The 12,685-nt window shown below is 26.4% G+C and overlaps 1 protein-coding gene across 1 annotated transcript; it reads left to right on the top strand.

The window, feature by feature from the left end:
• The first annotated feature begins 8,706 nt into the window (after window positions 1-8,706).
• On the top strand, window positions 8,707-10,303 carry LOC101262503 (transcription factor MYB1R1). Its single transcript, XM_004236113.5, has 3 exons — window positions 8,707-9,182; window positions 9,353-9,561; window positions 9,646-10,303. The coding sequence occupies exons 1-3, from the start codon at window positions 8,843-8,845 to the stop codon at window positions 10,042-10,044; spliced, it is 948 nt and encodes a 315-aa protein (XP_004236161.1). The 5' UTR covers window positions 8,707-8,842; the 3' UTR covers window positions 10,045-10,303.
• The last annotated feature ends 2,382 nt before the right edge of the window (window positions 10,304-12,685 follow it).

The raw sequence follows: 12,685 nt of genomic DNA, 5'->3' as shown, positions 1-12,685 counted from the left end.
TTTTTTTTTTATTTTTAAGATGTATTTTTTCATTGTATTGATATAAAATAAAAGTTCAATTTATAATATTTTTTCATATATTATTTGAATATCTAAAATTTTATTTTAAAATATGAAATGAATGTAATATAATTTAGCTTTGAAATCCTAATCGAATTGACTTTAAAAAAAAACACAATATGACAACTAAAAAGAAACGATAGAAATATTATTTTTCTATGAAAGCTATTGTACAAAGTTTTTATCACTTTAAAATATCATTTTCCTACAAAAGCTATTGTACAAGTTTTTATCACTTTAAAAATACCAATTTATTTTTTAAAATATGGAATGAATATAATCTAATTTATCTTTGAAATTCTAATCGAATTGACTATTAAAAAGAACATAATATGACAACTAAAAAGAAACGATAGAAATACCATTTCTCTACAAAAGCTATTGTACAAGTTTTTATCACTTTAAAATACCATTTTTCTACAAAAGCTATTGTACAAGTTTTTATCTCTTTAAAAATTATTCAGCTTACGAGTTTTCCCGCGAAACTCGATAAAATCATCCAACTTAATACGAGTTTCTACAAAAATTACTAAGACTTGTTACTTTAATTAAAACCAATAAACTTATAAAAAAAATTTTATAAATATTTAATCTGACATACTCCTCAAATCAAAGTTATCAAAACATTCTTACTAATATTTATAATTCAAACTTTATAAACTAAAAAAGGTATAACTTGAATCCACCTCTGAACACAAGAAATAACAATTTTCAGCTAACCTCGTGCTAAAAAAATTATAAAATTAAAATTAGTATCGAAACAACAATTCTCAGTTAACCTGATTAAGATTAAAATATTATTGTATAGACTATAGTGCATTTCAAAAGTTGTACATAAATCCATCAATCTTGTTTTGAAAAGTTAGTGGGAAGTCTAGAATGATTAGTCTAAAATCCATTATAATAAAAGGAAATTAGGTCAAAGAGGGAGAAAAAAAGTATAGTAATAGTAATTAGTAGCTTCAATGATAATATCAACTCCCAAAAGCAAAGCGACAAAAGAGTTACTTTGACCACACAATTCACATGAAAAAATTTGCCTTAACTTAATTAAAATAGAATAATCTCATTAGCAAAACTACACGAAAATAATCCAGCAAATCACGCGCCGTTGTCTTCTTACCAAGATAGATATAAATATTTACGTATCGCAGATTTAATTGAATTCAATAATTTTCACTAATATTTTATATTTATATAAAAAAATTAATATTACATAACATATATAATGTGATTATTAACATGATAATAATTATCGTTCTAAATTTTAAATCCATAAAAATGAAAATTCAAATTTAGCCTATGAGGTCTCCTCTAATATAGTGTTATACACAAGGATTTTTTTTTTTTTGAAAAGAAATATTCTCTTAGCCCATTGATACAAGAAGATTAGGATGGCCATCGATATCCCCAATAGGTCAAAGTACAAATTATAGTAGTAATTAAGAATAAACAACATAGTATTATATGAATATGAGGTTTATTAAAATGATTCATAGTTGTAGTGCGTATCACTAATTAAGATTATACGCTGAAACTAGTGTCTGTTTAAGGAAGACAAAAAACATAATGAGCGGATCAATGAGTTTATAATTAATTGACAACTTGGTTATATTTAAGAATTTACTTACCTCCTTAATTAATCAAACCTACGAAGAGGAAATCAAACCTCGTATAGTTTAATCTTGATTCTCGTTAATTGTAGTTGCTTCACTTACAGACCCTAATTTTGTGGGATAAACTAAGCTTAATGACCTTTAGACCTTCCAAAAGATCAAATTACATTACTAATTGTTTAATTGAAGTATGTTTAGTGTTTTCGAGAATGAAAACCAAGAACTTTCAATTCGAATCATCATTGCACAATTAACAAAGTTATTTTCTGCTAAAAGTAAAAAAATAGTATTTAAAAATCTTTAATCCATATTAAATTTAGTTTCAAAATTAGTGAGATTTCTGTAAATTCTTTAATTTTTTTTAAAAAACCCATATAGTATTATATGTTTTTGACATAAAAAGTAGGTTTTATGTTAGGAAAAATGAATCTTATAAAAAATAATATATATATATATATATATATTCACATAAGAGTATTAAATTTATTTTATTTTTGAAAAGAAATTCATGTGACCATTTAGGTAGCGTATCATAAAATAAAAATCCACAACATTGAAAAAATCTTCTTACTATATGCAAAAGCAGAATTTGAAGTCTAGCTATAAATTTGATATAATTCAATAATTCTGAACAAAAAATATATTTGTAATCAAAATTTTAATTACTTAATATGTATAAATATGTGAAGTTTAGAATTGACTACTAATTCTTAAAATTATTACTATAAAATTCAAAACTTATAAAATTAAATTTTGATTTTGCTTCTAATTATAAAGATTTAAGTTTTATCAATGGTAGAGTGTTAAAGTCATAAAGTGGAATTGGACACCCACCACTTACCCTTTACCCTACATTTTATTTTCAAAAAAGATCCCACTTTTAATTGCTCCTTATTTTTATGTGTACGGACGCATCTTATAAATTGACCAAAAAAATGAAAAAGAAAAAATAGAATCTGTATAGCTGCCTCCCAATATTTATTTATATTTTTTATGTGAGAAATATGCTTAAACCTACGGCTTAAATATAATTTAAAGTGAGAATTCTTTTAGTCAAAAAAATGTTATTAAAAAGAAGATAAAATTCTTCAATTTGATTTTTGGTTTTATATTTTCTTCTTCATTGAAAAAAAAGTTGTCACCATATTATAGTGGTTGAGGAATCATATTGTTTATCACATTAGATAGGAAAACAATTATGTCTCACTATCAAATAATTATTAATCACTTTCACATTGTCAATTGTCATATCAAATAAAAATTAAAAAAATTAAAATTATATTGTGTAAGTTGATAAAAAAATAATTAAAAAAAAAAGATAAGGAAGAGATTACAACCACAACAAAATCTTTGTAGTTAAATGCAGAATTAGGTTTGGAAGTTGTTAAAATTGTGGAGCCATTTAATTATTAAATTTTTACATATATTCTATGTTACACGAAATTATATTAACAGATAAAAACATAATATATTATTCCATTCGTCTATTTATAGTTGTTCGTTATATTACTTTGAGATGTTTAACAATACTTGTTCAATTTATGAAACCAATAAATAATTTATTATATTGTATCTATTTTACCTTTGCTATTAATATTAGTTTCAGTTTGAACGAGGGATTAACTTATTATATAGTGCTTAGTTATGTGCATATAAAAACACATACATATGTTCACGTGAAAATAAACGTTTGTGAATTGTGCTATGCTATTGTCCATTCATTTTATTTGATAAATCACAATGTCAATACAAAAATTCATATAATTAAAGGGTAATTAAGTGGCTTATCGTGTTGGTAGGCCATTTGTACTAATTAATCTTTATTCATTTTGTAGGCTGCATCAATCTTTAATCTCAGTCCCTTCATGATTTAACGATTTCATGATTTGATTAAGAACTTTTATTTTAAGAAAAAAAAGAAACTTCATTTTTGCACATGTCAAATTTCCCCATTTTATATCCAATTGTATTTGTTAGATGACATTATAATGATGTATACCATGTCATGCTAGGAAATATTGAATTGTCATATTAAATAAAATCGAGGGAGTTAATGTAAAATAGGACAATTTGATGCTCAAAATATTTTATGTTACTATATTTTAGAGAATGCTTGCAGTTCCACCTCAAGAAGAGGTAAAATTTATCCGGATCGGGTGTTTACACTAAGCCAATATATACATGTTATGTGTTTAAATTTATAGTTCATTTTACTTAACTATTATTAATTGAAATGTATTTTACTTCATTGAATCACGTAATAATGAAAATCGCATTGACTTGATATAAATATTCGATACGGATAAGTTTTTTTCCTCAAGAAGTGAGATGTACACAAATTTATCCAAGTGTATTGATGGTTATCTTTATGGCTCGAACATATAATTTATAAATTATGGAGAGACAATTTTATTGTTACTCCATATTATTGTAGGAACAAAATGGTCTTTTGTTAAAGAATAGATGATTAATAATGAGTGAATAAATCTCAAATGGGTAAGATGATAATTAGGTAGGAGATATATAATATGTTGTGTTTGTTAATAAAGATTAAGGACTCTTTTAGATAAAAATAGTTAACTTAAAATCAAGGGCATCATGTTGAATAATTTAATTGTTTTCATTCAAATAATTGTAAAATTAAAGGACATACCCATCCATTAGTTGTATTTTAGTACTAAAGCTAATTTCGAGATCTGTTATTTACAATAATAAGGCATCTTACTAATATCGTACTTAATTAAATATGATTAGTAGACAAGTTTGTCAGTTAATCAATAGGTTAAGCATTTCTTTTTCACGTGATCCTTTATTGTTTTTCCCATCCACTTGTGCCTATTATTTCGATAATTATAAGTTTAACCGTACAATTTTGAATATTGTGAAGGAAACTTAATCATGTTAATATTGAATTATTGATCTACGTTTAGTACATATATATATTATCTTAAGTTGGATCAACCTTTTTTTTAATACAAAAATGAAGATAATGTTATAATTTGGTGGGTGGACCTGTTTAATTGAATGATCTTTGACTTTTTTAAAACAAAATCATTCATGACTAATCATAAACCATTACCAAAAAGAAAAAAATGCTTGTGAAAATAAAATACAATTTATTTTTTTTGCAACAAACTTAAATAATTTATTTCTATTGTGCAACAAACTTTTATTAATATTACTAGATTGTAGTATCAAGATATATGTTCTTCTAGAGTTGAATTAACTTTATAGCTAATGTGACATGAATTTGAATTAATTATGTTTTAGTGGCGAATATTAAATTAACTTTATAGCTAATGAGACATGAATTTGAATTAATTATGTTTTAGTGGCGAATATTAAATGCCGAATGAGGGAGGAAAAGAGATATACAATTAATAAATTGACAATCTCACAAATTTGTTGACAAATTTCATTTAAATATTCAAACTATTGTTTTTTATACTTTAGCAGTCAACATAATAAATATTTCTATTCTGTTGGATTTCTTTTAGTTTAAATTTTTATTTTTTAATGTGTTCTCAAATAAAATGTACATCATATTGATAAGTTAAAAATTTAAATATGTCATATATTCTTTAATTATAATTTATATGTATTGGTCACAATAAATTATAGAATATCATACTTGTTTCAACTGAATGATGTTTTTAGACTCAAGATCATAAGAAAACATTTAATTATCAAAATCTTCCTTTTTAAAAAAAGATAAATTCAAAATATACCTTTAAATATTTAGAAATTACACAAATAGTAATAACAAAACATATTTAAAAATGTTATGTATTGACTCCGAGAAGTATTACCAAAAAAATTAAAAGCAAAAATGTGAAAATAATTTAACGTATTTTAATCTGAGAAACTATCCCTCGTATTTTATTTAAAAATCTAATTGAGAAATTTGGCTCATTCATTCCTCAAATATCAACAAATTCTAATTTTTGTCCTTCAAAAATTTTAATTTAATATATTTAATCTTCCATTAACTATAATATACAATTTTATATCTTTCTTTAAGAATTTTAAAAAATTATTGAATTATTAACTTTTACATGATATAATTATATATGTATTATGTTAAATGCTTATGGTTACTATGTGTTTGAGAGTAATATAATTTTAAATAAAAAAATATTTCACTTAAATGTGGTTAAAAAAAATATTTTTAAAAATTAAATACTAAGTAGTAATCATATTTCGTGAATTGATTTCAAAATATCAAGATTGAAATTCACGAAATATTCAGGAATCAAAGTGTAACTATTCTAAAATTTAAAATAATTTGGAACAAAAATACATGAAAAAATATTGATTGATAAAATCCGAATCAATATAGTTGAACCTTAAATTAGGAGCGACTACACAATAGGTGACATAAAGCCCAAATCAACATAAAATAGAGGCTAATGAACTTGAAAAACTTTCTTGCAAGAGCTCTTCATGCTATCAAATTGAATATACTTAATCCGTATTAGTCCCAAAAAACCATCTAATATTTAGGAGAGACTTAATAGAATGATAGCCTAAAGTTAAAATTTAGAAAAGAGAGTCACATATATTTAATTTTTTTAATATATATATATTTTATTCTCCTAAATTCTAAAAAAATTGCCATTGATTATAACTCAACAATGAATTATTTTTTCAAACTAGCATAACATTTCTTGTAATATTTTATTAGACAATAATAAATATATATAACTATTATACTTTATATAACAACACAAATGTTTGAATCTCTATTCTTGATTATAGTTTTTTGAATTTTTTTCATTACAATCAATTGTTACATAATTTATCAAAATTATTATAAAAGTACTTAAAACTAAAATTAAGACTTCACTTCATTGGTATCGTTTTTTTACTTATAGAATAATTTTTGTAATACTTTTAATTATAAAAAAAATTATATTGATTGTTAAGTTTGGAAGACATTCGAAGTTAAAGATAATATATTTTAAAATTTAATTATTTGATAATGTAATTAGTTTGAACTTGAAATATTTAATAAAATATCTCATAGAATTGAAGACAGTATTACACATCCAATGTTAAAACATGTTGATTCGAATTGGAATGAATTAAACAAGTTAAGAAATATTAATAATCTTAAATTTAATTGTCTATATTTTTAATTATAATTACATCCATAATAATAATTAAAAAAATATGTGTATGATAATTAGTAAGAGATTAACAACAAATTATTAAGAAAATTTTAATTAATAGTAACAATAATTATAAAAAAAATTAAATATTTGGATGGCTGTGATATATTATTTCATAATGTAACATTGTATCGTATTGTGTCATATAATATCATTTTAAATATAACGTTCATTACATAGTGTCGTCCATAATTTGAATGACAAAAGTTATAAGATATGAGGTAGAACTAAAATGAAAAAGTAGGTTACTATGAAGAAAAAAATAGAACTATTAAATACCGAGTAAAGATAAAATGAGAAGAAAATATATAGTAAGGTAATGATGCGGTCACACCAAATCGATCTTTACACAAATGAGTCTTTTCATTTTTATTTAACGATGAATTTAAATGATACGATACAATATAATTTATGTAACGATCAAACAAATATTATATTAAGAGTAAGAGTATGTTTGCTATTGTTATTGGGAGATCAAAAACTCTTATTTTGAGAAAAAACACTTTGTTGAAAAATAAGACGTTTGACAAATCAGTAAATATGCTTTTAAAGAGAACAAAAACAGTTTTTCTACTGTTGGGAAGAAGCTAAATATTTCAGCTTTGTAATAAAAGTAGAAGCAAAAAAAGGAAATGATTTTTCTCAAGTCTAAAATTTCTTTTTCGTACGTACATATTTATCAATATATCTATTATTAATTAATTAACATATTTCATAAGTTTGTTAACTTTTATTTAAAAATTATTTTTGTCTAATGAATTTCTTATGTTTATATATTATTTTACGTATTATTTTGCAGAATTTTAAAAAGATAACAGCAATATTTTTGTAAAATTAGAAAATAAAATAATAACCTCTTAAAAAGGCGTAATATTGATTGAAAATTCAAATATATTTATTTTAATTTAATAATAATTAAAATTCAATAATATTTTTTAATAATAGACATTTAAAATAGTTCCCTATAACATAATCTTAATATTAATGATACATTAATAGATGTCATTTTTTTTATAATTTGAGTCTCAAAATCTTTTTTAAATTAAAAATTAATCAAAACGAAATTTGCTTATGAAAAGTACTTCTCATATGAACAAAATAGAAATTAATTTTCTCAGAAAAATCATTCTAGAAAAATACTTCTAAAATTAAGTTATTTTTAGCAACAAAAAGTGTGTTTGACATTATTATCAAAAATTACTTATTTTCAGAAGCACTTTTTAAAATAGTTTTTCAGATGCACTTTCTTAAAATAAAATAACAATTGATATTTACTTAATTCATTTTGAAAATTATTTTTGATAAGCAGATTGTACTTGAGTATTTATTTTAAAATTTTGAGATTTAAATTACAAAAAATAACAAGTATCATGCAACTAATATTATAGATGATGCAAAAGAATAAGACTATTTTTTATCAGCCTTTTCAAGTTTTAAATTTAAATATAAAAAATATCTTCATTAGAGAATGTTTCTCAGTGAATAAATTTTATGAATTGAAAATTTGAATATGGCAAGTCATGTTTTAGTGTATGAAAAATCTTTACTAGAGAAGTATTTTTATGAATAAACTCGATATAACACAAATTTTTCTTTATGAAATGAAACTTTGAACAAGTCGGCCATATTTTAGACTATATGATTAATCTTTTATTAGAGAAGTATATATATTTTTTATAAATAAACTTGCTATATACATAAATTATTTTAATTTTAATATAAATATATTGAAAAAACTTTTACAGGAATCGGATAAACCGTCCGTCATATGGTGTCCACGTTGTTATCTGAAATGATAAAGTTACAGTTAAGCACATGCATTTTTCCTTTATTTACCCATCACACCTGTCTCCCACTCTCTATATATTTTCTTATCTCCATTCACAACACGCCTCTCTTCCCTACGCCATCTTGTCTTCTATATATATATATACACAAATACATTATCTCTATATGCAGAGTCTTCTCCATTAAGCTCGAATAAATTCCTGATTCATGATGTCGAGTTTCTGTTCACAGTCGGCAAACGACGGCCACAACTCTTTCACCTGCGCCGGCGAGTCATCGCCGGCAGCCGTGTCTGTCGGCGGAGGCGTAGGAGGAGGAGGAGAGATCATGCTGTTTGGCGTGAGGGTGAAGGTAGACCCTATGAGGAAAAGCGTGAGTTTGAACAATCTGTCTCAGTATGAGCAGCCTAATTCTAATGATAATAATAATAATAATAGCAACAGCGGAAATAACAATGACGCTTCTAAAGTTGCCGCCGACGAGGGTTATGCCTCTGCCGACGACGCTGTTCCTCACCACTCCGGTAGTGGCCGTGAGCGTAAGCGAGGTTAGATCTCTGATTATCTAAGTTACTCTTTGTATTCGAATTTCTTTGTTCTGTGGAAACTGTTTTTTCATTGTTTTACAAGTCAACGTGTTACTCGATCATTTATCCTCTCCTTTAGTCACTGGATTTCAATTAGTAATGATTTTTGTGTTATGAATTTTTTTTTTTAGGAGTTCCATGGACGGAGGAAGAGCACAAGCTATTCCTTTTGGGATTGCAGAAAGTGGGAAAAGGAGACTGGAGAGGAATCTCTAGAAACTTCGTAAAAACTCGCACACCGACACAGGTTGCAAGTCATGCTCAGAAATATTTCCTCCGGCGAACTAACCTCAATCGCCGGCGCCGCCGTTCTAGCCTCTTCGATATCACCACTGACTCGGTATGTGACTCAAATCCCCAAATTTCAATAGATTAATTTGCTTGGCTTTTCAGTTCCTAAACTTTACTTCTTTGACAAAAACAGGTATCTGTACTAGCAACAGAAGAAACGAAAAATCTGCAACGACACTCCATTCCATCATTGCCTTGTATAGAAACATCAAAAATGAATGCATTTCAGGTGACATCTGTGCCAGTAAATTTTGGGCCAGAGAACCCAATAGAAAGTCCAATCCTTAGACAAGGAAATCAAAGTTATTATAATGGATCATCATCAATATTCCTCCGGCCGGCTCCTGTTGTTGTTTCGTTGCCTAATTCATCAAAAACAGCTGACTTTAACTTGAATCAAAGCTCAGCAATGGAGACATCTTCGTTATCGTTGACATTGTCGTTATCACCATCATCATCATCTACTAGACACTCAGGATTCCAAGTGATGTCAAATTTTAAAAATGGAGAGAGCATCATCAGTGTGGCATGACACACAAGAATCTCTATTATTAAATAACTAAAAGCTAGAAGAAGAAAAAAAAACATAGAAAAGGCAAATGGGAGTTCTATAATGGAGTTATATTATTAGTGGAGTAATATGTATGGTCCTTTTGTTTTGTACAGACCAGAAATATGTCATTATCATGCCTGTTTTATGCCTTAAAGTGACTTCTTTATTTGTTTTGTAGTTGGAAGATAAAAATTAACAATGAATAATATTGGACTTTGTGCTTGTTTTTTGTTGCTAATTTGAACAATGGGCTGAGTATAGTGGTGTCCATTACTTGTTGAATGTGTAACAATATTGTGGTTTTCCATTAAAAAGCAGAACCCATCACTGTTTGAATGTGGATGGAGGCTTGTTCTTCATTCATTGTAGTCACAATAAGCGAGCTAGTGGTAGGACCATTAATGTCTACTCATGTGATGTTGTTATCCAGAATCCTGGTTGGGTCAGGATATCTTCTTCATGTGGTGCATTTTCTATTACTATGATATTTCATTGATTGAACTTAAATGGTATACAAACGTGGACGTGGACACCATTTATTTTTGGTTGTTTTTAGATTTTTGTTTGAATATCTGTGGTGTTTGAGCTAACTTAAATAGATGAGAAAAAATCATCTAAAACTTGTAGTGTTTTTTCATGATTGTGTTTATCCTTCGGTTGCAGCTGAATACTTTGATTATTTTTCGTATAATATTGTTTTGCTGTTAGACCATGAAGATGCATTTATCTAACAGAATCCCTTCTGGTAGTTGAATGGGGATGTCGGACCATTCAACCCATTTTGAGATTCTCCAAATTCCGGCTTAACCCGCCCATTTGACATCATTGCAAAATAGCATCAGCTTCATTATGTTTAGTGACATTTTTTTACATTGGTGTAACCATCAGTGCATAACTCAAGAGGTATCTGCAGGATGATTATGTTGGGGTAGATGAGATGTATTTAGCCTTTTTGAGTAACTAGTTATGCACAGTTGATGTTGGATGATATTTGTTGCTGGAAACGCGTTGTTCACAATAAAATTGTTATGTCAAAAGCAAGACACAAGTTAAAGAGGAAGTATTCAAAGAGACATTTTCCTTTCTGTTATGCAAACTCACAGCTTTAAGTCCCAAATCCAACTGCAGAAGACGTTGCGCCACTTTGTAGATGAGCTTGCCTACACTATCTGAAACATAATGTACTTAAAGAGTAACAAATAATACTAGTAGAAAATTAAACGAAAAAGAGTGTTACAGAGTTGGTGTGACCCAAGTTGGAGGACAAACATGACTTAAAGAGACACCCTTGTTGTGTGGGAACGGAAAGGTATGATTCGCAATTATCATCCGTAAAATAAATATATTCTAGTGCTAGTTGTGCAACTACTTGTGTCCGAGTTGATTCATTATATCACAAACTAGAACTCGACCCATCCAATCAACTGCATAAAATTTGCCATCAAAATATACGATATCACGATGTTGAACGTGAAAGGATTTATGTATCATCCTGGTTCATCGCAAGTTTTCTGGCCTCCAATAACTGATGAACTTGAAACCTCCCTCAGTTACCATGAAAACATAGTCTGATGTATGACAAGGACTTGCAGATAAAACTGCCTTGTGAAAATAGGTCCACACTTCCCCAGTTTGGTAGTGAGTAAGATCATAATTAGTTTATGACCAATCACTCATTCATATAATAGGAAAAATATTAACAATTTATGGGAGGATTTGGATTTCTTAAGAGCAATTTAGTTGAAATTTGAAGTCAAGAGTTATATGATTTTTTTTTTATTTTTTATTTTTTTAAAAAAAGTTATAGGAATATAGAAAGATAATAGGTTGGAAATAATAATTTAAAGTTGGAGTACAAATTTCAAAGTTGATTAGAAATTGTCATTTATGATATTTAACTAGCATGAAATTTCATAATTGCTTTACATTACATTTTATCAAGTTTTCTTGTATGATTAAGATGAAACTTTTTCTTTTGTACAAACTCTACTTGCACTTTACCAACACTAGACGTACATGTGCCCGTGATAGCAGAGGCTTAATATTTATTATTTTTATTTTAATTTATGGGATATACATAGAATTTGAAAAGTTAATTAAATTTTAATATGAGTTTTAGATATTTTATGTTGTCAGTACTTTTTGTTTGGACAAATTTAATGTGAAGAGAGATTCAATAAGATGTCTATAAATAAAGTGTTTTTCATTAACGAAAATATTATTGACTTTCAAAATAATAAAGTTATAACTGAATAATATGAATTTAAAATTAAAGTCCTAGTTAAAATCGATTTCATAATTTTAAAATATTATACACTAATTAAATTAAAGCTAAACAAAAGAAATAATTTTTTTTGAACATGTTTGAAGCAGGCACATCGACATAGATGTGCTTGCTTCAACGCGAATTAAAAACTAAAAGTCATAACTAAAGTGAATCCCATAATTTTGAAAATATTTATACAATAATCGAATTAAAAATAAAATTAAAAAATATACATTTTTCAGAAACACACTAAAGCAGATACATCGACGAACATGTTTGTTTTAGCATATAGTCTCATATACAATAAGAAAAAATACTTTAAATATTTAAACCCTCTCGCGTTTGACTATGATT

This window comes from Solanum lycopersicum, chromosome 3, assembly GCF_036512215.1.
Source record: "Solanum lycopersicum chromosome 3, SLM_r2.1".
Classification (NCBI taxonomy): domain Eukaryota; kingdom Viridiplantae; phylum Streptophyta; class Magnoliopsida; order Solanales; family Solanaceae; genus Solanum; species Solanum lycopersicum.
This window is presented reverse-complemented; position numbering and strand designations above follow the sequence as displayed.